The 27,816-nt window shown below is 43.9% G+C and overlaps 2 protein-coding genes and 1 pseudogene across 2 annotated transcripts; all 3 read right to left on the bottom strand.

Annotated features, from left to right (window-relative positions):
• Nucleotides 1–2,863: 2,863 nt before the first annotated feature.
• Eid2 (EP300 interacting inhibitor of differentiation 2) lies at nucleotides 2,864–5,378 on the bottom strand. The gene has a single exon (XM_027941503.2). The coding sequence runs from the start codon at nucleotides 5,232–5,234 to the stop codon at nucleotides 4,506–4,508; it is 729 nt and encodes a 242-aa protein (XP_027797304.2). The 5' UTR covers nucleotides 5,235–5,378; the 3' UTR covers nucleotides 2,864–4,505.
• A 13,987-nt stretch (nucleotides 5,379–19,365) lies between these two features.
• Nucleotides 19,366–25,155, bottom strand: LOC114097307 (galectin-16-like). Its single transcript, XM_027941192.2, has 4 exons — nucleotides 25,142–25,155; nucleotides 22,148–22,225; nucleotides 21,449–21,659; nucleotides 19,366–19,479 (listed from the first exon to the last, which is right to left on the bottom strand). Exons 1-4 carry the CDS (start codon nucleotides 25,153–25,155, stop codon nucleotides 19,366–19,368), a joined length of 417 nt encoding a protein of 138 aa, XP_027796993.2.
• Nucleotides 25,156–26,360: 1,205 nt separating this feature from the next.
• Nucleotides 26,361–27,145, bottom strand: LOC114097306 (enolase-phosphatase E1 pseudogene; annotated as a pseudogene).
• Nucleotides 27,146–27,816: the final 671 nt, after the last annotated feature.

Below are 27,816 nucleotides of genomic sequence, written 5' to 3'. Positions count from 1 at the left end.
AATAGATCCTTTCCCACAATCCTATTCACATTCAACCCAGGGAAAGTTGTTTGGTGCCCACTCATTTGAAGCCCTTCCCTTGCTCAGACTTCTGTGGGAGTTTCTTGATCAGCTCAGCTGGGAACTGAGTAATGAGGTGATTTGTTTATTTTTTCATAGGGAAACTGAATTCACTTTATATTAGACAATATGTACTTACCTATTCTAAGGATGTGTGTTGGTCCAGGAACTCTAGCTTCATGTGTGTCCCTGACCCAGATCCCAAAACTTGATAAACTTTCATTGTGTCTAAGAATGTTGAAGTTTTGAACTTAAGATGTACAGAGTACCAAGTAATATGCTTAGGGTCACACAGATAATGTCACAGCCAGAATCTGAGCCCAATCAATTGGACACCAGAAGTGAGGCTCTTAATACTTTCCCTCTGACCTCCAATTCTGCTCTCTTATCCTCTGGAGAGGCCAACCCTACAGCTAGGACACTGCCCTTTTGTCAGAAAAGGTCACAATGTGGAGATGTGGAGTCAGTGGGCCTTGGAAAAATGCTCAGAGCTGTGGAAATCTGTTATCACAATTCTTACTGTTTGGGCAACAAGTTCAACTTCTGTCAAGGGCAGAAACCTGTAACTTCCGTCTCAGGCCAAATTCTAGAAAAACCCTCAGAAAAAAAAAATAGCCTTCCATTTTTTTTCCCCCGCTCTGGAACCCAATAAGTAGAAACTCCAGGTTGGTTTTTGGACTCCAGGGAGACTGTTTAGATCTTGATGTACCCATCATTTCAGAGAAGAAAGTGGTATGCTAAAACCAAACTTTATGAAGACTATTTTAGAGTTTCATGTGTACTTATAAATTGTATACCATTTTTCTAAGTTCCAAAACTCCCATGTTGCCAGTAAATATAAAGAAAGACATGCAATCAGGAAAAATGCTATCTTCTAATTCCCATGTTTTTTGTTTTTTTTTTTTTCCCCAAAGTACTTAGAAACCTACTGCGGGTACCATAGGGGTGGCAGAGAAAACTGGGAAAGAACTATTACCCTTCAGCACTCTAAGCCCCAGCCCAGAGAGCTTCAAAGGCAAATTTTCTTCCAAATCATAGAAAAATAGTTTCAAAGGATTTTTAAGTGTTTCAGAACTTAGAAAGGAAGAAAACTTTCAAGTTATTTATATAATGTAATGATCACATCATACCTAAAAGGGATAAATACAGCACAAGAAAACATTACATCTATCTCACTTATGGACATGAATTGCAAATATTCTTTAAAAAAGACAAAAGTGATCCAATAGCACATGAAAAGAATAAAAAAGGTTAATTAGTAAATCTGAAGAATGTAAAGATCATGCTTTATCACCAACTATTTCATAATGGTGGTGAACTTGAAAATAATTCTAGGATCACCTTCCTAGTTTCTGAAAAGGCCTTTCACAAAATTCAATATCACTCTTGATAAAAACACACAAATAAGAATAGATGTATAATAAGGAATTTTCACAAAATCACAATAAAGATGCTTCACCGTCATCCACCATTACTTTATATTAGAAGGTATGAACCAGGAATTAATAAAGAAGTCAGAGGTGTTAAAAAATGTAAGAAACAAAACTAGAACTATTTGCATATGACTGATTCTGCAACTTAAAGAGAATTATTTTAAAAACTATTATAAGGGTCTGGGGTTGTAGCTCAGTGGTAGAGCACTTGTCTAGCACATGTGAGGCCCTGGTTTGATCCTCAGCACCACATAAAAAAATGAATAAATAAATAAAGGTATTATATCCATCTACAACTAAAATTTTTTAAAAAATTTTTTTTAAGAGAGAGAGAGAGAGAGAGAATTTTTTAATATTTATTTTTTAGTTCTCGGCGGACACAACATCTTTGTTTGTATGTGGTGCTGAGGATCGAACCTGGGCCGCACGCATGCCAGGCAAGCGCGCTACCGCTTGAGCCACATCCCCAGCCCTAAAAAAAAATTTTTTAAAAACTATTATAAATGTAAAAGAATTTAGTACACTAACAGGCTATCAAATAAATGTGCAAAAATCAATTATTTTCATCAAGATGCTGTGGTACATGCCTGTAATCCCAGTAAATCAAGAGGCTGAGACAGGAGGATTTAGGTTCGAGGCCAGCCTCAGCAACTTAGTGAGGCCCTAAACAACTTAGGGAGACACTGTCTCAAAATAAAAATAAAAAGGGTTTGGGGATATGACTCAGTGGTAAAGCACCCTGGGTTAAATCCCCAGTACAAAAAAAAAAAAGAAAAAATAGAAAGTGACAACATTTTCATTATATTTTTATAAAAGAGAAAGTGTCTAGGAATAAATGACTAGACCTGTGAAAGATCACCTTTAGGGTCATTAATTTAAGGATAAACATTAATAGTCTGCTAAAGGATACAAAGGAATGCTTTTTAAAAAACGAATCATTGGATTCAAAGTTTCAGTATCTTAAAAAGACAGCAGTTACCTCTGGGTTAATTGAGTGTAACATTACTAATAGGTTTTTTTTTTTGTTGTTGTTGTTGTTTTAAATCAGGGAAGCTAATTTTGAGATTAATGTAGTAATACATATAATATACAAAACCAGCCAGAAACACTATGAAAAGGAAGTATACTAAGGGGTTTCGGTATTAAGATTTAGAACTAGTTAGAAAATCTAAAATGCAGTTTGATACATGAAAAGGCATCTTAAAACAAAATTAGAGGGGAAATAACATATTATTTAGTATCTGATTAACCAGGTGGCCATTTAAAAAAAAAAATCCTTCCCCAGAATAGATTACAAATTGATTCAAACAAGAACAACGAAATCGTGTGTGTGCGCGCACAAATACACACACACACACACCAAGAGAACATTGGGATTCAAAATCCTGTAAGTTTTTAAGGTTAAACAGGAAATGAACAAGAAAATCTCCACACTCAAAAGGTTTTCAGAAAAGCCAAAGACAAATGACAACTGGAAGAAAAAGTTCATAATGCACATCACAAACTATTACCATGCCTCATGTCACCAATACATATACTAGAATCAAAAAAGGAATGACAAAATTATTCAGGAGAGAAACAGACAAAGGATACAATAAAGAGTTCACAGAAAAGGGAATATATATGATTCTTAAATTTAACTTCACTTATAATAAAAGGCAAAATAGAGCTGATACACCATTTTTTCAACTATCGGATTGGTAAGATCCACACATTGGATGGTCTACTGTAGGCTAAGCATTAAGGGGATATTCTGTGGGAGAACAGTGATACATGTGTGGAAGGCAACTTAGCAATAGCTATCAAATTTCAAATGGAATATCTTTGACCCAGAACTTTCACTTCTGGAAATGCATCCTATAGATAGTATACTTTACAAAGTATCTAAGAAGTTACTGGTTATAAGATAGACATCGACCATTAGCTTTAGGAAAACCTAAGGCAGACATGCTCTACCACACTATCAAAGGTAAAAGTACCCTGATTTGAGATGTTAAAACACGAAAAGTGCATTTAGAATCAAAGCAATACTGTATTTGCATACATGCCACATGATATGCATTCAAGATAACTACTACAGTAACTTTTTTTTTTTTTTTTTGCCAGAAGAAAATGATGGGAAACAATCTAAATGTCCATCAGTACATTTCTGGTTAATTACACATAACCACAGACTGGAAAGAAATGTGGTCCTAGGAAAGAGGAGATATAGTGGTTTGGAAGGATCTTCAAGATTCGCATAAACCAGTAAATACAATATGCCAACTTTCGTGAAGAAACCAAAAATTTGTTTGCTTGTGTATACACAATGAAACTAGGGCATAAAGAAGGGAGACAAGGATGGAAAGCTTTTTCTATTTTATATTCTTGGGGCTTATGACTAATGACACTGAAAAACTTTAAATGAGGATGAACAACTGAAAGAAAAAAATCCAGAAATTTGGTATTTTTGAAAACACACTTTATCACTTAATATATACAATATTTACTTTGCTTGCCATCTGAAATACCTCAGGAAAAACACAAACGCAGTCTTACACTAAAAACTTCTGTTGAATCGAACATGAAAGGAGCACATATTCTGACAATGTCAAGTTCTTTCCATAGCATTCCAGTCCTAAGAACAACTGTAATTCTTTATTCTTCTCATGGCTATCTGATAATTTCTTTCTTCATCATGGGCTCTAGTACTGGCAATTTCCCTTCAAGTCTCAACTTCATAAAACCACCTTTTATTTTTGAATGAAGCCATGTTGACAGACATATTTCATAACACAGGGAAAAGAATCTGGATCAATCACAAACTCAAAGAACATCACAGAAGTATTACGATGCTGTGGACATTTCTTCTATTTCTTTTCTGATGCTTTTTATCACGATCAGCTTCCTTTTCTTCCCAACTGTGTGCACTGCCTTGTTCTCCGTACGTTTTGACTTTTTAAAATCAAGTTGCAGGATTGGGTTGACTGTCTTGAACGCAGAGGTTCTCTGGGAGGTCGCTGCATCACTTAACTATTCTCTATTGATAAACTTATCACAACCAAGTTCTTCTATCAGAGGATTGATCACTTCGGATGCAGTCAGGGCTATGGTAAATGTTAAAATATCGAAATCCACCCGCTGAGGATTGCGCTGATACTCGGCGTCAAACGCGGCTTCCCGGGCTCGGCAGGCTTCCACGAACCGCCGGCGGCGCTCCTCCAGCTCCTGTATTCTGCCCGGAGCGATCGGATAATTTTCCAGGTAGTGGCGGAGGAACTGCTGGTAATTAATTCCTAAAACGCTAAGCGGGTGGCGGAGGCGGAGATAGGGCAACGCGGCCAGGCCCCCGGCGTTGCTGGCCCTGGACCTGGGCCTGGGCTCCGGACTCTCCTCCTCCAGCGGCTCCCCCAACAATCGGGCGACCTCCGCCATCCGGGCATCCCTGGATGCCCCCGCCATCGCGCCTTCTCGGGCCGCCGGGCCTCCCCGGGCCGCCGCCACAGGGCCTCCTCTGGCCTCCGCCATCCGGCCTTCCCTGGCCGCTGCCATTCGGCCTCCCCTGGCGGCCGCCACCGGGCCTTCCCGGGCCGCCGCTACCGGGACCTCCCGGGCTGCCGCCACCGGGCCCTCCCGGACCTCCGCAGCCGGCGCCGGGGTCGGCTCCCGCCTCCCGCCGCCTACCTCCGCCTGTGGGACGCCGATGTCACCACTAGCTGCGTCCGTCTGCGGGACTTTGCTGTCTGCGGGCAGCTGGGACATCTCGGATCGCAGGGATAGCTCGGTGGCTCCCAAAAAACTGGAATAACGGGGCAGTGCGACTACGGGTGTGCACGCGAGGGCGCGTACATGAGCGCAATGCGCACGGGGAAACGCTGTGTGCACAGCCGTGTGCGCAAGCGTAGACGCTCTGTCACCTAGCAGCCCTGCGCATGCGTAGTAGCCCGGCGCCCAGAGACTTCACATACCATCTACTGGCCAGCACTGCTAACGCATCTGAAACCGCAGAATGTGCAAGGGTGGGGCCCAAGTTTTTACATTTCTACTAGTTCAATGTTTATAAGAAGAGTCTTACAAGATCGTTTTCTGTAAGCGTTCCTAAGTTTCTATCTTAGGATGCTTCTAAGCTGTTACCTAGTGATTGTTATATTCTCTCTCTCTCTCTCTTTTGTTCTTCGGATTGAAATCAGGGCTTTGCACATTCTAAGCAATTGCTCTACCACTAAGCTACATTCCCAGCCCCTTTTTATTAATTTTATTTTGAGACAGAGTCTAAGTTTTCCAGGCTGTCCTCAAACTTGTTATCCTCCTGTCTCAGCCTCCCGAGAAGCCAATGCCACCCACCTCTGTTATACACTAAGATATTCTGGTTTGGTGTCTTTGTTAGGATTGTTTATTCTTTTCCATTTATTCATCTATTTTCACTCATATCAATTCAATTAATTATTAAAACTTTATAATAATACTCCCTTCTTTAAAAAAAAATCTTTATTTTTTTATGTGGTGCTGAGGATCGAACCCAGTGCCTCACGTATGCTAAGCGAGCACTCTGCCACTGAGTCACAACCCCCATAATCCCTTCTTGTAACTTAAAAAAAATTATTTAGCTTCACTTGGACATTATTTTTTTTTCAAAATTTGTGCAGTATTATGCATATGCAGAAAAATGAATGAAATATAAATGTACAAGCTGAATGATCTATTACAAAGTAAAAATTTCCAGGTCAAAAAAATTGAATATTTCCAGTATCTAGGAATCCTTCCTTCCTTCCTTTCTTTTTTTTTTTTTATTAATATTTACTTTTTGGTTGTAGATGAACACAATACCTTTATTTATTTTTATATGGTGCTGAGGTTCAAACCCAGGGCCTCAGATGTGCTAGGCGAGCGCTCTACCCCTGGAGCCACAACCCCAGCCCCCTTCCTTCCTTTCTTATTCCTATCCTCTCCTTCTACCTGGAGGTAACTACTATCCTGATATTTATGGTAATCATTTCCTTGTTTTCTGTTTTGTTCTACCACCTAAAGGTGCTTTCCTAATACTGCAGTTTTGGTTTTGCCTGTGTTTTGAACTTTATATACTCTTGTGTCTGGTTTCTTTTGAGTAACATCATTTTTAAATGAAATTCACCCATGTTTTTCATTGTATTATAAATACTTTATTTCCTTGATAGTTACATATTTATTACCATTCTTTTTATGGTCCCATCATATTACAACGTGCATCTTAAATAGTGACTCTCCAAGTCACAAACCATGGCATGTGTCTGTAATCTCAGTACTGTGAAGGTGAGGCAGCAGGATCCTTGAGCCCAGGAGTTGGAGGCAAAGCCTGGGCAACATAGGGAGACCCCCCTCAATCGAAAATATAAACAAAACCCTAAAACCCAAATACCAACAAAATGGCTAATTACTTTCTCTTATTTCAAATGTAATGTGAAAAATGTCACATAAGGAAATTCCACCTTTGATTTTGCTGGTGGTAGTTCTGTATCAGCAAATACCTTTTGTGAGTCACCTGCTTTCTTCCCTGTTGGGAATGAGCTATTTTGGCATTAAGATCTCACCCTCAGATCACAGCCTATGCCCTTCTTTTCCTGTTCCAAGCAGCAAATATATAAAGTAACATCCAGCCTACCTGCTGCTTTAAGTGTCTCTCACTAGCACCTCTGCAGTTACTATGTGTATGGCTCCTTTAGGGCAGCTCCAGGATAGCTTGGTGACTTATGATGTATTGTTCCCACTCTTTGGCTGCCTGGAGAATCACAAATATTTGACAAAGGAATTCCCAGACTTCAGTGATAACATACATCATTTGAGAAGGAACTAGAAGTTGTAGAAATTTGCTATAGTCCTATGAAAGCAGATACAATCCTGCCATCTGAGACTAAAATTCACCTTATAGCATAAGCTAAGTTTCTATTCTTCCAGGAATAGAAACGGCTCTAAATAAAATTGTATTTTATTTAGAGAATTGCATTTTATTAAACAGAAGCAATATAGAAGCTGTTGTAGGGGCTGGGAGGTTCATGGTCCTGGGTTTGATTTTCCCCAGTTCCACAGGGGAGAAATGTTCTAGAAAAATGAAGTAAACAGAAATGAAACAGCTAGCTAGAGGGAGGCAGAAAATCTTGATGATAATGTAGCGAGCACTCGTTTTTATAAAACAAAAATTGGAGATAAATTTCAAGTGAGTTATTGCTCTCAAGACTGTTCCTGCAGTGGCTGCTGTCTCTTGGTGACTCATGGAAGGTGATTCAGGTTTATCTGAAGACAAATTCAATCAATCATGTTGCAGACTAAACATTAAAGGGTGGCATCAGGGGATTCACATGCTTAAAATCTTGAGAAAGAGGCTGGATGTTAATTTAAACCCCTGGTCATACAGTTAATATTCTGAAATAGTGTCAAGAGTTTAAACAGAAGGGGACAGATCTGCCGCTAAAATAGAGCAAAACCTGTGATGGAAGCGAGGCAGAAATTTGTCCTCTCCACCAACAGCTGCAGTTGGGAAGCCGGCTTTACCTAGCTGCCACCTATGTGATCTTGCAGGATGTTGGGGTGAGGTCTCTGTATAGCCAAGTCTGGAGGTGAAATGTTTTATTAATTGATCAACCACAATTATTTGGCAAATGAGGAGGCTCAGTAGCCCTGGTTACTAAGCTTCCTGATTCTGATTCTCTTCCCTATGAACATCATTACTAATCATTACTATTGTTCCATTTTTTGAGCACTTAACTAGGGACCAGGCACTATTCTACACACTTTGTAGCCCGTAGTATGAACTGAACTGTGTCCCATATAGGGCACAGTTATAAGTTATATAACTATATAATATAGTTATAATTGTAATAAATTATCTTTAAGGAGATAATTAAAATTGAATGAGATCATAAGCATAGGACCCTAATCCAATAGGACTAGTATCCTTTTTTTTAATTTTTAGTTGTAGATGGACACAATGTCTTAATTATTATTAATATTTTTATTTTTATGTGGTGCTGAGGATCGAACCCAGGGCCTCGCACGTGCTAGGCGAGTGATCTACCACTGAGCCACAACCCTAGCCCAGGTCTAGCATCCTTATTAAAAGAGGAAGTGACTAGGTATTGCGATGCACACCTGTAATCCCAGCTACACGGGAAGCTGAGGCAGAAGCATCACAAGTTACAGGTCAGCCTTGCAACTTAGTGAGAGCCTATTTCAAAATAAAAGAAAAAGGAGTGGGAGTGTGGTTTATGAAACGCTTGCCTCACATGTGTGAGGCTCTGGGTTCAATTCCTAGTACTAGGTGTGGGGGGGAAGACTTAGGAATGTTGTAGACCCAGGTACTCTGTTAGAGTCTGTAAACAAGTCAAGATGGCGCCTGGCATTTTGCCAGAGGGAGGTTTGTGAAGTAACGCCAGCTAGCCATTAAGTGTGGAGATTCCTTATTGGTTGACTGCTGTATCTAGTTTATGTTAATTAAGATAAGCTGTGTGGAATGTATATAGACCCCTCCTGTCCTACAATAAACGGCTCCCACTCCTGCTGTATCAATGTACACAAGTTGTTCGTCACCCCCCGGTTATTTTGCTGCAGCCGGACTGCGGCAGTACTCTGGAGATTGAATAAGGAGATTGTTTGATCCTAGCAGTTAGAAATCAGCCTGGGTAACATGGTAAGACCCTGTTTTAGAGAGAGAAACAGAGAGACAGAGGGAATGGACCACAAGGATGCATGCACAGAGAGGAAAGTCCACGTGGAGATACAATGTGACCTTCTACAATACAAGAAGGCCTCACCAGAAGACCAGTAGCATCTCTATCTTGAACTTGCAGTTTCCTGAACCATGGCACCATACATTTCTGTTACTTAAGCCTCCTGGTCTCTAGGGTTCTACTAAGACAGTTCTGGCAGCCGGAGACAGCTAACCTCTTTATTTTCTAATAGGTTCTTCATACCCCACATCTCTTTGGCTCCAAGTTCAGGGAAGATAGTCCAAAGATAGTCCAAAGATAGTCCAAAGACTATCTCGGGCTCAAGGTCAAGCTGTTGACACTCCTATCCCTATTCTACCTCCTTATTCAAAGACTTATGGGACTTCACCTCAGAGAGGGGATACAAAGTGATGATGGGGTCACCTGGAGAGCTGTGGTAGAAACTCACCAGGGTGTGGAGAAAGGGAACTCTGCACCTGCCCCCTAATCGGCCCTGAAAATCTTTCTTCTCCCCCACACTGATCTCTTACCGAGACAGTACTATCCTTCCTGCTTCGGTTTAGCTCATTCTTTCCACTGTGAAGATTCTGGGGAGTTGATGTGTGGCTCGTTTGCGTAACAGCCAAGTGACTTAATAGTTCTGTGACTCAGTTTATCTGTAAAATCAACATAGTAGTGCTTATAGCACAGATTTGTGTGAGGAATAAGTTAATTTCTGTCACATGCCTTTAACAGTGGCTGGAACATATTAAGCTTCCTGTAAAGGGCAGGAATTTTTATCATTATTATCTTGCCCATCAATGGGGTGCCAAATCCCCACCTTCAGTTCCCCCTCAGGCTGTGTAGGTGTGGCTGATGTTGGTGCTGGGCAAAAGTCTGGCCACTTTTCTCATTAAGGCTGGAATGTTCACACAGAGAAGACAGGGTAAGGGACAGCTGATTTGGAGCAGGCTGAGAGAGTGGATAGGCACAGTCATCTCAGCCCTTCTCCTCTGACTGGAATAGAGGGAAAAAACGCAAGTCAACGGTAAGACAACCTGAGAGGCTGGGGCATATGGAGGAGGCTGGAAAGGACACTCAACTACTGAGCCACATCCCCAGCCCTATTTTGTATTTTATTTAGAGACAGGGTCTCACTGAGTTGCTTAGCACCTTGCTTTTGCTGAGGCTGGCTTTGAACTCGGGATCCTCCCTGAGCTGCTGGGACGACAGGCGCCACCACACGGAGAGCTGTGGCTTGGCCCCTGAAGAGAGGATCACAGCTGCAGCTCATCTCTTCAGCATTGTCTGGGCACGATCCCCTTCCCCTTGTGTCTTGGAGTTCTTGGAAGAAGACCTTCAAGGTGGTGGGGGAGCCTGGCGTGATGGCACTCGCCTGTAATCCCAGCGACTCGGGAGGCTGAGGTAGGAGAATTGGAGACTGAGGCAGGAGCATTGCAAGTTCGAGACCAGCCTCAGCAACTTATTGAGGCCCTATCTCAAAATAATAAATGAATGAATGAATAATTAAAGAAAAGGCTGGGGATGTGATTCGGGGTGTAAGCGGCCCCTGGGTTCAGTCCTCATGTCCGAAGGGATGGGGGGAGATCTGATAATAATTCTTCACATCATTCTCTTGACACCTGTGCCAGAAATGTTCTCTTCTCCCTTAATTAAAATTATTTCATTTTCCCAAAATAATAACGATCTCATTGTAGGAGTGGCAAGCGACTCTATCTCGAATGAACCCAAAAGAGGAAAGGCAAGGTTTCTGGAAATAGCTGCCCCTTCTTTGGACGTAAAAGACATAACGTAATTACTCCTTGTTTTTCAACCCAACGCAGCCGAGTTCTGCAAGCAGAATGCGAGCCACTGACGCAGAGATGAATGTGCAATGATCCAGACGGACGCAGAGGGAGGGCTACTTCCCTGGCTCCTCAGACTTGTGCACAACACCCACGTGGGGTCGTCCGCCTGGGTTGCACCGCAGCTCAGACATCTGGGACTGCAGGGTGGGCTTCCCAGCTTCCAAAAAAAAAAAAAAAAAAAAAGAATAGCGTAACTGCGCGTTGGTGCGCATGCGTGTCGCCGGGAGCGCGCGTGCAGTGCGTGTGCACGTGCAAACGGGAGCGCATTCGTCTTTAATGCCCCACGCTTGGGTGGAGGTCGTGGCGGTGAGGAAAATTGGGGCAGGGCGGTGGGAGGCTGAGGCAGGAGGATGGTGAATTCAAAGCCAGCTGCAGCAACTTTGTGAGGCAGATAGCAACTCAGGGAGACCCTGTCTCTAAATACAATATAAAAAAGAGCTGGGGTGTGGCTCAGTGGTTAAGCACCACTGGGTTCAATCCCTAGTAGCGCCTCCCCCCCCCCCAACCACCACAAAATAAAATTATGGGAAGTTTATTCAGGGATGGGAGGTGGGAGAGGTGGCCCCTGGTGACTAACCAAGCGACAAGAATCACGTCTTATTTTAAAATGTCGAGTAATTCAATGTATCTCAGTCCCTGCCTTGTTTTCTTTTATACATTTTAAAAGTTCTGGGGTTATAGAAAGTTTCTTCCCCTTTATTTTTTTAAAGTTTGTCTTCTTAAGTTTATTTCAGTTGTCAATAGACTTTATTGATTTAAATGTGGTGCTGAGAATCGAACCCAGGGCCTCACACATGCTAGGCAAGTGCTCTACCACTGAGCCACCATCCCAGTCCCTCCATTATTGTTCAATGTGCAGAAAGCTATTCTAACCTGGCGTGCACCTTTCCTTTTCCAAGACTACTCGTAATATTACTGACCCTAAGTATGCATTTGGAATGGTCTATAGTTAGGTTCACTTGCAAAAGCAAGAGTTCCCCGTCTTTTTGGAGGGAGGTTGTAAACATTTGCTAACTCCCTCCACTTCTCCCACGCATTAGGATTTAACCCAAGACCTCGCACGTGCTAGTGAAATGCTTTTTTATCACTGAGCTACATCCCGATCGTGCTGTGGTTAACTAAGCTATTTTACAATTATTATTTGTCAATTTAAGATACAATTCAAAGAGTAAAGTATACTTAGGACTCGATTATAAAAGATAACAAATGCTTATTGAGAATCTGCTGCTTACAAGTAACTCTAGAACTCGAGGGTGGTGCACAGCCTACAAAAGTTTTGGTGTATATCACAGCCAAGGCTGTACCCCTTTTCTCTTCACTGGTATCACCTTTTTTTTTGGTCTTGTGGAACTGGGGGTTGGAACCAGGGTTCCTCTACCACTGAGCTACCTCCCTAGCCCTTTAAAATTTTTTTTAATTTGAGACAGGATCTTGCTAAGTTGTCAAAGCTGACCTTGAACTTGTAATCTTCCTGCCTCAGCCTCCTGAGTAGCTGGGACCACTGGCATCACTTGGGGTTTTGGCTTAGCTATCTTCCCATTTTCCTTTAGGAGCTCTTTTGAATATTATTCTTTTCCAAAAACCAGGCCCCATATTGAGAAAACAACTTTTGGAAAATGCTGACCATCTGGTCCACCTAGACTGTCTGGTATTCTCCAGATGGCACTTTAATGGATCTGTTTCACCATAATTGCATAATTCAAGGCATAACACACAGGATTATGGAGAGGATGCTAGGCATGATTAGGCAATAGGGTATGGTGCTCCAGTTCTCCCCACATTGTAGGAAGAACTAACAGAGAAGCTCATTATCACTTTTGGACTTTTGTGGTTTTATATATATACACTTTGATTTAAGTTAGGTTTCTTCCCCTCTATTATTGTGATATGTAATTGTATTAGTTTTTCAGTGCTGCAATGAAATACCCAAGGCAGTTAGCTTATAAAGAGAAAAGCTTTGTTTAGCTCATGGTTCTGGCCCATTGCTTGGGCCCTCTGGGGAGGGTGGTACATCATGGTGGAAGTACCTGGGAGAGAGAACTCTTGTGTCATGAGTCAGGATGCAAACAGAGAAACAATGAGACTGGAGTTCCACAATCCCCTTAATGAACATGTCCCCAATGACCTAAGGATCTCCCCTATAAGGTCCCATCTTCTAAAGGCCCCCAGCATCTCCCAATAGCTCCACCCTGGGGACCAAGCATTTAATACATAGACCTCTGGGGAACACTTATACAAATTGTAGCAATAATACAAACAGATAATGTCTAATGCAAGCACACATAGTTCAAGAAATAGTTACTGAGATCAACTTGGTTCTGTTTATATACTTTGTATCCTTTAGATAATTTAGGGATGGATATTTTTCAGGTTTAATTTTTGTGTGTGCTATGAATAATAATTGACATATATTTGGTGGAAATGTTTATAAAAAGCATGAGCTCTAGGAACACATCAAGATTGCATAACAAGTGATGCTCCATCTGTATTTAGAAGAGTAGAAAATAAAATCTATAGGAAATGGGCTGGGGTTGTGGCTCAGTGGTAGAGCACTTGCCTAGTGTGTGTGTGAGGCACTGGGTTCAATTCTCAGCACTGCATATAAATAGATGAATAAAATAAAGGTCCATCAACATATCAAAAGATATTTAAATAAAAAATCTATAGGAAAAAAATACAAAGGGTCTTCATGTGTCACTAAGTTGAAGACTGGGTAGTATTCAAGTTGTAGCCAAGAAGGAAAACCGTTGAACAGCGTTGCGTATTTCTCTCAGTGTGAGTCTTTCCAGAGGCAGATCCTGAGACCTGAGGACAAGTTCAAGTAGTTTATTTGGGAGAGCAAGATGGCATCAAAAGCGGGTGGGAGAGCTTCGGGAAGGGAATGCAGTCAGGAAAGGGGTGCTGTCGTCAGCCGCTGCAACACAGTGAAGTTCAACCCACGTGAAAACATTGGAAAACTGCCTACAACAGACTTCAGAATCATCTCAGTCGAGGGAGTGTCTTTGATCAAGGCCGTTCCTGGAGGGTGTGAATTCTTTGGCATTTTCAGACTGCCATTTACACAAGAGCCAAAGATAAGGAACAGCTGAAGATAGTGGCAGTTGGGAGAGATCTACATATCTTTATATCATTCCAGTGAGTGTGTGAAATGAGATTCCAATTCATCTTTCTTTTTTAAAATTTTTTTAGTACCAGGCATTGAACTCAGGAGCACTTAACCACTGAGCCAGATCCCCAGCCCTTTCTTGTATTTTATTTTTAGACAAGCCTCGCTGAGTTGCTTAGGGTCTTGCTACATTGCTGAGGCTGGCTTTGAACTTGTGATCCTCTTGCCTTAGCCTCCGGAGCCACAGAGATTACAGGTGTGCATGCACCACTGTGCCCGGCTCATTCATCTTAATATACAGCTTATGAGCCAGTTGTGTACATGTATGTCTATTTTGTCATTGTAGTTCCATGAATATAAAACAAAAGAGCAACTTTTACAATACTTGTCCCTCTGGGAGAAAAATCTGGAAGGAAAAATATTTTAATAATTTCTAAATGATCCATGTGTGGAATGCTGATGAAAAATGAGTATTTCTTTAGTCTTAAACTTTGTTGAATAAGAATTTGTGGTAGGAAAATCGGCAGCAATTCAGAAATTTTAGTTTAGAATATCTAAAGTGAATTCTACTCATCATAGAAATTTTGAGCTATGATTCATAAAAATCCCTCTTATTCTGTTTTTCTTTTCTTTTTTCTTTCTTTTTTTTTTTTTTTTTTTTTTTTTTGTAGTACTGGGGATCAAACCCAGGGCACTCTACCACTGAGTTACATCCTCAGTCCTTTTTATTTTAATCTTGAGACAGGGACTCACTAGGTTTCCCGGGTTGGCCTTGAATTTGGGATCCTCCTTCCTCAGCCTCCTGAGTAGCTGGGATTACAGGTGCACATCACCAAGGGCTCCTCTTACTCTTTACGTCTTGCCTGCTCCTCACTCAGAAGCGAAGCCCAGGCCCATGACTAATCAGTAATGTGGACAGGACAGCAGAGGAAAACCAGGTTTGGGGGACCTTACCATGAAGGACAGTATTGTCTAACTTATTCCTTCAGGGGTTTAGCCCAGACTGGAGAGAGCTGAAGACATTTGAATGTTTTCATAGCAGGGCCTCCCTGTGGGTTTATGTAGATCATTAAGACAGAGTAGCCACTAGCCAAAGGGCAAGTGGTTATGAATTCTAAGTCATGCTCGGGTCAGCAAGTCACGACTCCAGGATAGTTTCTATCCATTAGAGCAAGCATTGCCTGATTTGCCCAAAATGGATTACAGACTAACACTGGGGTCCTATGGCTCATAATCAAACTACAGGAATGACCAAGAAAGAGACAGGGAAGACATAAGGAAGGAAGGAGATGTGTCTAAACAGAAGCCAAGAATTTAGACAGGAGGAAATTTTATCCCGTACTGGAATGAAACAATGAAGAAAGGTCTGGAGCATGTCATCATCTGGGCACAGGTGGCTGTGAGTACTTGGAAGTCAGGCTGGAAGAGGGCTAAGGTGTGGGAGGCCAACCTTACGGATGACTGAGTTACACTCCCCAGCTGGGTGCTGAGGCGCTCAGTCACAGAAATGGGTGTGTCTTGCTACAGCCCCTTGGGTGAAGCTATGCTCACCTGTTCCTTTGTAATATAACCCCTTGCCCTGTTTAGGATAGAATCTTCCATGGAAGTGCCTTGTGTGTGTCCCCTCCTGTTACTGTGCCCTTGGGTGTGGCCTACCCAGGTGTCAGTCAACCTGCTGACAGTGGACATCATGAAGATAGACTCAGCCCCTGAAACCTGACCCCTTGCCTCATTTGAATACCTTCTCCTCAATAAAAGGGGTCAGCGCGTGCTCTCTTTCTGCGGACCTAAAGGTATTTGTGTCTCTTGTGTGGTTATTTCGTGCAGCCCAGTTAGCCCAGTTTAACTAGAGTGACCCCTGAGCCTTTTAGTCGCGAGAACAGAAACCCGGCACTAAGGAAGGAGGCCTAGTGAAGCTGGAGTTATATCGTGAGAGTGGATGACAACAATCAAAATTGACAGCTGCCATAGTCCTTATGTACGAAGACGCTATTTCACAGGATGTTGCGTTCCTCACGACTAAAATACTCAGGGTCACTCCAAGGGAACTGTGCTGCACGAAATAACCACACAAGAGTCAGAGATACCTTTTTCTTTGGGGTCCTGTGATGGCTCCTCTGACCTTAAGGGTCCGCAGAAAAAGAGAGAGAGAGAGAGAGAGAGCGAGCGGGCACGCGCTGACTCCTTTTATTGAGGAGGAGCCATTCAAATGAGGCAAGGGGTCAGGTGTCAGGGGGCTGAGTCTAGCTTCATGATGTCTGCTGTCACATGTTGGCTGACATCTAGGAAGGCCACACCCAAAGGCAGAGCAAGAGAAAGGGACACACAAAGGGTGTTTCCATGGAACATTCTATCCCAAACAGGGCAAAGGGTAATATCACAAAGGAACAGGTGAGCATAGCTCAACCCACAGGGCGACACACCTATGTTGGAAGACACATCCTCAAACTTTTGGGATGGGGGCAATGAGATGCAGTGACGGTCAAAGCCTCTCTGCTCCCGGATGGAGAATGCGAATCATTCAGAGTGGCCTCCCACATCAGGACCTCATTAGATACACCTTGATCCTTTTTTTTTTTTTTTTAAGGTGATATCACATTTCTCCTAAGTGGTTCTCAGACTTGCAAAGGAACAGATCACCAGAGTCCTTCCAGACAGAGGGGCTGTCACTCTCTCATCTTGGCAGGAACTCAGAAAAGTTAAGAAACTCAGAAAAGTTAAGAAATATCCCCAAAGGGAATGATAGATGCGTGTCTGGCTGTTTTCACAAATGACATGGATCAGTGACTTCTATACATCTCCTGTTGCTCGCTCTTGAAAATAGGCAGGTTAGCCGAGCACAGTGGCACTCACCTGTAGTCCCAGCGGCTCGGGAGGCTGAGTCAGGAGGATTGCGAGTTCAATGTCACCCTCAGCAATAATGAGGTGCAAAGCAACTTAGTGAGACCCTGTCTCTAAATAAAATACAAAATAGGGCTGGGGATGGGGCTGAGTAGTAGAGTGCCCCTGAGTTCAATCCCTAGAAGCCCCCATATCCCGCCCCCCAAAATAGGCATGTTAACTGCATTTCATCCCGTGTCTGTTTCAGTCTTATATTTCTTGTTGTGAATGGGGCAGGTAACTTGTCCTTTTATTACACATGTTGATAAGAACCAAACTTGAGACTATATATTCAGTTCACCTCATAGGCACCACTTCTGATTTAGATCATCTTGGACTTCAACATTTTAGTTTAGTTGTATTAAATTTGGCTTAGTGTTCTGGTTCACGGAAACATGGGCGCCTGAAGGTGGAGTGATGGGTCTCCAAGGCTGCTCTCCCACCTCCCCAGGAACCACAAATCAGAATAACTAAGCCTAGATTTGGGCTGCCTCTGGGATACACCTTAAAAAAATAGACATATAGGGACACTGTATGACTTTCAGAGCTAGGTCCTATGATACCTCACACCTTCTGCTTGAGCCCTTTGGACAGGTCACTCTGTTGAAAGCCTGTCACCATTCAGTAAGCCCTGCTACCATGAGACATCTGAAGTCCATGACTGAGGAAATCTGAGATGGCTATGGAGGTCACGGAGAGGAAGAGATGACCAGCCAGCCCAGGGCGGTTCAGCCACATGCTGTGAAGAGCTAGCCGGGAGGAAAGCATCTGCCCAGCCCAACACATGCTCCAGAAGCTTCTCCCCTTCCTACTTCTGATCAGAACCACATGACACACCCTGTGAGTCCAGAGAACCTGTAGACCTGGAAGACACGATAAATTATTGTTTTAAACCAGTATGTTTTGGGGAGGTTTGTCATGCTGCAGTGTCTATCTGAATGGGTGCAAACCCAAAATCTGGTCTCTGCCTCCCATGTGTATAAATTGTGCTTGTACCAATAATAAATTATATATTCCTTGATTTAAAACCAAAAAAAACAATAATTTTCAAACACAGATCCTGCAGGTTTCTGGCCAAATAAATCGGTAAGATTTGGAAACACTTTTGAATTAGAGGAAAAAAGGTAGGGGGGCATTATTTGAGGGCTGTTGTCACAGCATACGACTAAACCAGTCAGGGTCACTCCAGGTGAACTGGGCTGGCATGAAATAATCACACAGAGACTGAGAAATACCTTTTTCTTTGGGTTCTGACCCAGCTCCCAGAAAGGAGGCAAGGCAGGCAAGAGAGACAGCAGCCTCGAATCCAGGATGGGGGGTGGGGTTATTGGGAGAAGTTGTTCCATGGAATATTCTATCCCCAAAAGGGCAGAGGGGTAGGATTACAAAGGAACAGGTGAGTGTAACTCAACCCCAGCAGGTGACGCCTACTCCTGGAAGCTGGGGTAACGCCCAAGTTACTGCGACCTAGACCTAGCACTGTGGTGCCAGACTGAAGGTGATAATTGTTCAGAACCCAGTGCATCAGGACCTAAAGGCATCTGCATCCAGGGCAGCTCCCAACAGGCTGCCATTGAACTTTTTTTTTTTTTTTTTGTACCAGAATTGAGCTCAGGTGTCCTTTACTACTGAGCCACATCCCCATTCCTCTTATTTCTTAATTTAGAGACAGGGTCTCGCTGAGTTGCTTAGGCCTTCACTGAGTTGCTGAGGCTGGCTTTGAACTTGTGATCCTCCTGCCTCAGCCTCCCAAGCTGCTGGGATCACAGACTTGCACTACTGCGCCCCGTCATTGAACTTCTGTGGTTCTCTAACTGGGCTTGGGCTGAGAATTTCAGGTTCTCACTTCTCCGTTTCCTGCGCAAGACAAGGCACAGCCTTGATACAAAACGAACAGCTTTCAAATGGATGAATTAAGAAATCTCATCCGATGTTCCTCAAATGACCAAGTTTCCCGCAACACCAACCCAGCCCTGTCTGTGGCTGTAGACTGCTCCCTAACAATTCAGTTTGGGCATCTGAAACTGGGTCGGGTTTTGGGTTTACAGTGTCTGACATCGAATAAGTACTATATAAGGATGGTGATACTAATGTCTCAGAAATTTCAGTGACTTATCTTTTGTTCTCTGTATCCCAGAAAGATTTATCTTCTTTGATTCCTTGATCCCTCCCCTGGAACGCCCACACCCCTCTTGGTGATGACCACTTGGTTTGGTTTTGTTTTGCTGTTTTCACTCTAAAGCAAATCCCATGAAGTTTGGCAGAGTTTTAATCACCAAGGGTAGGGAAGGAGTAAGGAGGAATCATTTTCTGTTCATGGACTCTGGGAATGCCTCAACCCTGGGGAGCCCAGTCACTCTCTAGGAGACCTCCATGGAGTAGAGGAGGACATCTCTCCACACCTCTACCATCTTCTCAGAACTCTGTGGGACGCGATGGATGAAGCTGTAGAGGTGCTCGTCATTTAATATCACCTGGGAGAAGAAAATGTGTCAGAAATACAGTACAAGTGTCCAGCCTTCTTTTCCGTGTCTGCCCTCGCACCTACCCTGTCCACCCAGAACACTCCTAATGGTACTCTAGAGCCTCACACACACACTTCTATCTTCTGTGACTGTTTCAGTCGTTCAATGTGTTTTCAGTGTTCCCTCTCATTTCTCTGTTGAGGGTCTACCATTCTATGTCACATGGTCCATTTTGCTTGGCTTCCTCTCTACCCTAGATCCCCATGGCCGGGGACTGTGTCATGAACCTTGAATCCTTGTAGCTTGCAAAGAGCCTGCCGTTAAGTTAGTGCTGGATAAGTGCTCATTGATGGAATATGTTTTGGCTCCACAATCCTTGGCAGTCATTCACGGCTCATGGCAGTTTCTTTTTTGAGTAGCTCAGATTGGGACTACTGCAGGTAGAGAATGAAACCTCAATGTCCTTTTTTTTTTATTTTTATTTTTTAGTTGTAGGTGGATTCAATATCTTTATTTTTATTTATTTTTATGTGGTGCTGAGGATTGAACCCAGGACCTCACGAGTGCAAGGCAAGTGCTCCACCACTGAGCTACAATCTCAGCCCCTCAGTGTTCTTAAAGAGGTAGATGAGCACAGATGATTTGATAAGCAGGATACTAGGGCTGGGGTTGTGGCTCAGTGGTAGAGCGCTTGCCTAGTATGTGTGAGGCACTGGGTTCCATCCTCTAAAAATAAATAAATAAAATAAAGCTATTGTGTCCATTTATAAGTAAAAAATTTTTTTTAATTAAAAATTAAAATTAAGCTGGCCAGTGTGGTGCATGCCTGTAATCCCTGCAGCTCCAGAGGATAAGGCAGGAGGATCGTGAGTTCAAAGCCAGCCTCAGCAAAAGTGAGGCGCTAAGCAACTCAGTGAGACCCTGTCTCCAAATAATATACAAAAAAGAGCTGGGGATGGGATTCAGTGGCCGAGTGCCCCTGAGTTTAGTCCCTGGTATTAAAAAAAATTTTCTGTTAGCTCATGTGAAACATACAATTCATGGTCAACCATAGCTCCCTACCATACTACAGATCATAAGAAGTCACTCTGCTTATGCAAGGACAGCTCTGTAACCATTAATCATCCTCTCTCCAGCTCCCACCTTTACTCACATCCTTCCTGGGCTCTGGTAACCACTATTCTACTTTCTGCTTCTTCCTCCAAATATATTCTTTGACAACAAATAAACTCTAGCTCCTAAAGTGTAAAGTATGGAGAAACTGACACCGTCATTTATATATGCATCTGCATCAGCCAGTCCCTTCCTTGTGGGTGGCACGCACCCTCAGGGCACCAACTAACCTTTTCCTACCCTTTTCACATGATGGAAGGAAGCCTTCCTGAGTGATGTTTTTTTATTACTTATATAATATAAATATAAGGTTTGTAATATATAACATATACTTAGATACTTACATGTTATCAGTATATTTTCACAATATATATCAATATATACTTATGTATTGTGTGTGTGTATATATATATATATATATATATATACACACACAATGTTTATATACACAATGTTTATATGAATGTAGATTATCTCTAGAAGGAGAGTAAAAGAGCTACTAATTGTTATGGACAGGAGGACTGAAGTTCAGGGGTGAGAGGAAGACTTAATTTTGGACTGATTAAAATAGTTTTATTCATGTGCATATTTTAACTGTTCAGCTCTATGAAAATCAAAATCACAGCATAAGCAGAAATGAGAGCTGTGTGAAGGCAGAAGAGACGCTTCATCTTGGTGGAAAGGGCCTCTGAGCTGACCTTTATCCTGGTCATATTTGGGAAAAGAACTGAGAAGGGCAGTACAAGCAGAGAGTGCCCAGGCAGGAGCAGTGTGGATGACATACTCCTTTGGGTCAGGCCAGGATGAGCTGTGTGGGCCTCTGAGAGCCCAGGGGGGCGGGTGGGAGCTGCTCCTGGGCACTCACCTGGTATTCATTGTTCAGCACCAAGAAGCGCAGTTTGAATGGTTGGTTTTCCTGAAAGGGCATCTTGTGGGACGTCACCTCGGTTCTCCAGCCCCCGTCCTGCAGACTGTTCAACACCACAGAGTGGCCAAAGTACACGCGGACGTGGAAGGTGATGTCAGATGTGGGGTCCCAGTCAGTGTGGAAATCCACCTGCAGCTGAGGGTCCTTTCTGAAAGGCAGAGCACAAAGGAGGCTGGGCAGGGTCCTTCTTTGTAGTGACACACACGCTCGCTCCGTGAGCAAACAAATCCTTGTCTTGCCCCCCACTCCCCCCAAGATGGGAGGAAGACTTTCCAGGGTGAAACCATAGTCCTTGTCCCTGTGGGGCTGGGGAGTGAGATACTCTGTCCTTTAGCTCAAGAACCAAGAGCAGCAGCAATCATTGACCTGGGCCTACTGGTGTTCATACCCTGAGAAGTCTATGTCCCTTGACAAAGCGCCACAGCTCAAACTCTCTGAATGTCCCCCAGGCCCCTGGCCCTGCCTGTAGCCCAGTCACTAAAGGTTTAATGCCTGCTGCTGTGGGAGCTCCAGGACCAGCACCTGCCAAGTGCCAGCATCGTGCTAAGTAAACATTTTAATAGATGTGATGAGCCCCAAAGCACTAATATTCTCACTTCTCCTCCACCCGCCACACGTGCATTACAGAGCACTCACCTGAACGTATTGCTAACAATCCCCCTGATGGTTACCGAAGAACCAACAGACAAATTCACATTCTTGTGAGTATGGGACCTGCCATGGGAATTGAGAGTGGATGAGAGGGACCAAGCCAGGTGTGGGATCCCAGTGGGGGAGCAGATTAGAGGTCAAATGACAAATTCGGAGGACCCTTCTACCCCCTGCACCACCATGGTTAGGTGCCTGGATCCTTGTCAAGATGGAAGGTAGTAGAAGAGTCAGGCTATCTGAATGCGAACCCAGGTCATGCCTCTCACTAGCAGTGAGATTGTTACATCCATTACTTGAACACTTCGTGCCTCCGTTTCCCCAGTACAAGGAGGATTATCAGAAATTCCTATTTCCTAAGTTGTTTTCAGGAACATGGGAATAGATACACGTAAAACCTTAATTGGAATCAAATTTCCTGACACAGGGAGGGTCTGTAGAGGTTTTACCCATCAGAAGGGGAGGGTGCTTTCTGCAATCTCATTCTCAGATCATTTTCTACTATCTAAAATTGTGAAATGAGACATGGATGTAAAAATATAAAAATTGACTCAAGATAAAAACAACACTGGGAGGGGTGAAGGTCAGTGGTAGAGCAAATGATTAGCATATACAAGGCCCTGGGTTCCATCCCCAGCATATCTCCTTCTATCTCTCTCTCATACACACACACACACACACACACACACACACACACACAGAAAACCAACAATGCTCCTTTATTTTTATTTATTTTTTTAAAAGTAGGTGAACATAATGCCTTTATTTTTATTTATTTATTTTTATGTGGTGCTGAGGATTGAACCCAGTGCCTCACCGTGCTAAGTGAGCACTCTACCACTGAGCCACAACCCCAGCCCAATGCTGCTCCTTTAAATAGAGGGAAAAAGCTGTGTGCCTTGGCAAATGCCTGTAATACGGGTGACTTGGGAGGCTGAGACAGGAGGATTGCAAGTTCAAAGCCAGAGTCAGCAATTTAGCCAGGCCCTAGGCAACTCAGCGAGACCCTGTCTCAAAATTTAAGAAAAGGGGGGTGGGGAGACAGGCACTGGAGATGTGACTCAGTGGCTAAGCTCTCCTGGGCTCCCTGGTACCAAAAAATAAAAATAAAGAAGGGTATGGGGTTGTGGCTCAGTGGTAGAGCACTTGGCTCACAAGTGTGAGGCCCTGGATTCGATCCTCAGCACCACATAAAAAAGTAAATAGAGGTATTGTGTCCATCTACAACTAAAAAAAAATATTAAAAATAAATACATAAAAATAAAGAAATAAAAAAATTCTATGCAGGGTTTCACTAAGTTGCCCAGACTGGCTTCCAACTTGCAATCCTCCTGTCCCAGCCTTCTGTGTCCCTAGGATTACAGACATGTGCCACAGTGCCCCTGCAAGGATCTCTTAACGTCCCCAGGGTCTGTCTCTTGCCCACATCCACAAATATCAGTCAAACATTCACAGTGGAAATGCTCATTCTTTAATCCCACGCAAGCCCCACTTTTTCCTTCTCTCTCGTGACCTGGGACCACTGAGCACAGCACCCTGTCAACTCACCCGTTTTGTCATTGTCCCCTTCTTCTGCACTGCTCCAACCTTCAGCGAAGAGGGGCCTGTTCATCAACCCCCTGTGGCAGGCCCCGCCCCCGGTTTCTCTCCTGTTTCCAAGTTCCTCCCAGCAAGGGATCCCCGCGGGCGGGCGAGATGGGGTGGGCTTTTTGGAAACAGATGATCAGCTGAGCCTGCCTTGCTGGCTTGTGTCTGTGCGGTCAGAAGCCAGCGGCGTGGGTAGAGTTTCCTGATTTTTAGTCAGTGGCAAAGACGAGGTGGACCAAGGGGTCAAGTCCTTGACCCTGGTGGAAATTATCCGAGAGAGCATAGAAATTGATCCTCAGCACATTTTGAACCTATGCGAAGTCCCGGTGGCAGCGTCAGTGTCGCCCAGGGAGGGCTGCACGGAATCTTCTCACACCTGTTCCAGCCACATCTTCTGGGGGCGGGGGGGGGGGGGGGGGGCGGGCTGTGGGGGGGCAGTCAATGTATTATTGGGCCGTGAGCTGTATTATTGGGAGGGGCTCTTAGGGCTCAGCACAACCATCAGGGTATTTGTGGTTTGGGACACTGACCACCACCAAGCCCTCGGTAACCTGGCCACCCCCAGGTGCATAGCATGTACCTTTACCTTAAGCTTTTGCTTCTGACCTTTTTAGCCCCTTGGTTGCTGCTGGTAAGGGTGTTGCTGGCTCACTGGATTATTAGGGCCCTCAGCTAAATTTGCCCAGTAACAGGCCATGCGTAAAAAGCTTGCCCATGCAATAGTAAAGTGGATTGAGTTCTCTGAAACTGGGCTCCGGAGGTCTCTTTTGGACTTCGTGGCCACACCCTCCTCAGCTTTCGGGGGTGGGGGGTGGGGCTTCCCCTGACTCAGTGAGCCCAAAATGTACATCTAAATTTCAGAGAAGGTGCCCAACCAGTGGATTCGGGAGAAAAGTGTGACTCATAAGTTCTAGTTCTTGATTAGTGTGCGCCTTGTTCCGAAGAGAGCGCAGAAGGACTTCCATCATGATGCAGTGGATGCAGAGGACTGAGGACCCTTTCTCAAACTTTCCTTTTGAGATGAGAGGAAACATCCTCAAAAGCTAAATTAGGATTTCCTTTTCTTTTTGGTCATGGTGAAGTGTCACCCCCTTTCTCCACAGAAAAGTCTTAACTGGGCTTCTCCAGAAATCCCCACCATGGCTGATTTTAGGACTGTCAGCAAAAGAGTCTCTGCAAAAGAGTTCAATGTAGATAAACTTCCTATTTTCCTGTTGCCCTGTTTTTCTTGGCCACTAACCAAGAAGATACCAGCACTCCAGGTGCTGGACAACCCCTTACTAGTTTTTCACAAACATATCCAGTAGAGTAGTTTGTAGAAATGTGCAAACAAGGCCTCTGGCCTTGAGCTGGGCTTCACAGAGATGTCTACATTCCTAAGAGGAGAGAAGTTACCAATTGGGCTCCATGGTAACCGCTGGCAGGGAGAGGAAAGAGAGGGGAGGAGAAGCTCTCCCCGTCTCAGGTGTTGTCCTTGAAGGGTTAACTTGCCCAGAACAGTGAAAGAAAAAGCTGCTTTTATGTGAACTTCTGCAGACTGTGAACTTCTGAGCCCCTCCGCTTACATGCTGGGTATGAAACTCTGAAACTCCCTGAACTCGGGGTTCAGGGGATTGATTGATGACAGCAAAAGTTGTGCCCTCTGAACCTGGCTGCAGCCAAATAAAACTGTGTCCTGCTGTCTTTGGTGCCTTGCCTCGTCTGTCCCTACAAAGTGGTACTGGGAATCCAACCCAGGACCCTGTGCGTGCAGACAAGTGCGCTACTGTTGAACTACACCCACAGCCCTAAATCAGAGCATTAAAGAAGGAATGTGTTATTGTTCGATCATCATGGATACAAAATAGTGCTTTCATCAGCTGCTCATTGAACTGTTGGGTCAGTTTCAGCAAACCAGGCCTCTTTCTGAAGTATCAGCACATGGGAACGGAGGTCAATCAGCCACTTTAGGCAGCGAATGTGACTTGGGACCACTGAGCACAGCACCCTGTCAACTCATTGTTATCTTCTTCTGCACAGCCCTTCATTTCCTGTCCCTGAGGGTCTCTGCAGGTACTGCGGGCATCCTCTGTTACGGTATCCTCAATGAACTTCATTGCCCTTGGGTAGATCCAAGAGATGTTGGCGTTTATTTATAAAGTACTTGTGTTTCACTTTTATGTTTGTTTAGAAAAGGGAATTGGATTGGATCCCCAACTCAGCCAAAATTTATAATCCAAGTCATTGGAAATGGTTATCCTTCAGAGCTAATCTGCAAAACAGGGCTTCATCTGGGAGTTTTGGAAACTCAAAGAGAGAGCAGCTCCAAAATAAACATGATATTCAGGTCACTAAGGGGTTTTTTTTCCCCCCCTTGGATTGGGTTGAATCGGATGGTTAGTGTTAGGGTCCCAAACTATTTCTACATATAGAGCATCTTTAAATAAGTTTTGTCACTGAACTTGAGACCTTTTTTCCCTCGCTCATGTGCCCATGAAAATTAATGCGCATACACATGCATATACTTGCATACATTTGTACGTATATATAAGTAAGTTACTTTGCCATTAGAATAAAAGTAGACACTAGAGGGACAACTGTGAGGAACAGTTTGGTCTTCTGTGGAAGCCTTCCTCTACGCTGAGGAAGGCAGGTAGAGTTCGCTGAAGGGAAGTTTTCTCATCATCTGTCACTCCTGCATTGCCAGGTCTCACCACCACAGCTACCTGCACACCTGCTTCCTCAGCAGCACTGGCCTCTAAAGTAACATCTGTTAGAAACAAGATCTTGTTGGTTGAGCATCCAAGGCTGTTTGCAATCTCTCTGGAAAACTCTCACTCTCCACTTGGTGTCCAATTTGGATATCAAAGTGACCACAAAAAGCTCAAGAACATTTCCCTCTGTAGAATGCCCAGATAATAGTTTCTGAGCCTCTGCACTTCCAGAGAATAGATATACACCTTCCTTCCATCTTCTCTCCACTTCCTGACGGCTGCAACTACATCTTCAAAGAATTCTGCTTTCATGTGTCCAGCTGTGAGTGCTGCCCTCCACACGTGGCCCTGCAGGTGTTTGAGTGCCGAAGAGACCTTTGCCAGCACACATTATCTACGACGGCCCGGATTATCTGTTGTAGTTCATCGGCCCCATTTCCAGATGCTGCAGGGATTGGAAGAGCCCAGTCAGGTGGGCATCTTCTTCAGCCTGTTTTCTCAAAAGATTGACATCCTGCTGGCACCCCTCTTCTTCCCAGTGTGTCTGCAGATACTCTTTAACATTATCTTTGATGTAAGGAAATAAGATGCCCAGCAGCCATTGTCCCCTCTGCTCCCGCTACTTTAGCCTCCCGAGGCATTTCCCATTGGCGGACAAGGGCGCCTCGGCAGCTCCCTTCCCAAAACTTAACCTTCTTACCCTCATGGGCTCCCCCTCTTCTGCCTCACCCCCTCCTTTTTCTTCTCGGTCCTGGGGATTGAACCCAGGAGCACTTAAGCCCTAGCCCTTCTTATTTATTTATTTATTTATTATTTTGAGACAGGGTCTTGCTGGCCCCCAACTTTCAATCCTCCTGCCTCAGCCCTTGAGGAGCTGAAATTACAGGCATGCACCACTGTGCCTGGCTGTGCCACCTTTTTTTTTTTCATCCAATCATCTATCCCTGGGCACTTAGGTGGATTTCATATCTTAGCTACTGTGAATAGTGCACGGTAAACCTAGGAGTGCAAGTATCTTTCTGATATCGCATCCATCTTGATCAATATTTGTGCTCTACAAGAAGTATCTTCCCAGGCCACTATTGGAGCCAAAAGCACCTCATCTATGAAATAACCTTTTCCTGCCTTAGCTTAGAGACAGGAGTGGGAGGAGGGCATGATCATCCTTGAATAAGTTAGTTCATTTAAGTGGAGTTTCAATTAATTCAGTTGAGTGGAGGGAAGTGGGAGCTGTGGGGTCCAGATAGATGGAAAGGCAGCCCCCAGGTTGTGCCCACTCCTCTGTGTTACATGGAGAGCGCCCAGGCTTAAGCCCAGTCTCCCTCAGCCCCCACCCAGCCCCCTCTGCACATAGCTGCTCTCCCCATTATTCAGGTT

This window comes from Marmota flaviventris, chromosome 18 (genome assembly GCF_047511675.1).
Source record: "Marmota flaviventris isolate mMarFla1 chromosome 18, mMarFla1.hap1, whole genome shotgun sequence".
Classification (NCBI taxonomy): domain Eukaryota; kingdom Metazoa; phylum Chordata; class Mammalia; order Rodentia; family Sciuridae; genus Marmota; species Marmota flaviventris.
The sequence above is the reverse complement of the archived record's forward strand: the minus strand, read 5'-3'. Positions and strand labels throughout refer to the sequence as shown.

Bases quoted from the DNA above. Each gene is read 5' to 3' on its own strand.
- Eid2 (XM_027941503.2), bottom strand. From the start codon at position 5,234: ATGTCCCAGCTGCCCGCAGACAGCAAAGTCCCGCAGACGGACGCAGCT.
- LOC114097307 (XM_027941192.2), bottom strand. The intron at 21,660-22,147 runs GTGAGTGCTCTG...TCTGCCTTTCAG, and splicing joins ATTGTTAGCAATACGTTCAG to AAAGGACCCTCAGCTGCAGG. The intron at 19,480-21,448 runs GTGAGTGCCCAG...TTCTTCTCCCAG, and splicing joins TGCTGAACAATGAATACCAG to GTGATATTAAATGACGAGCA.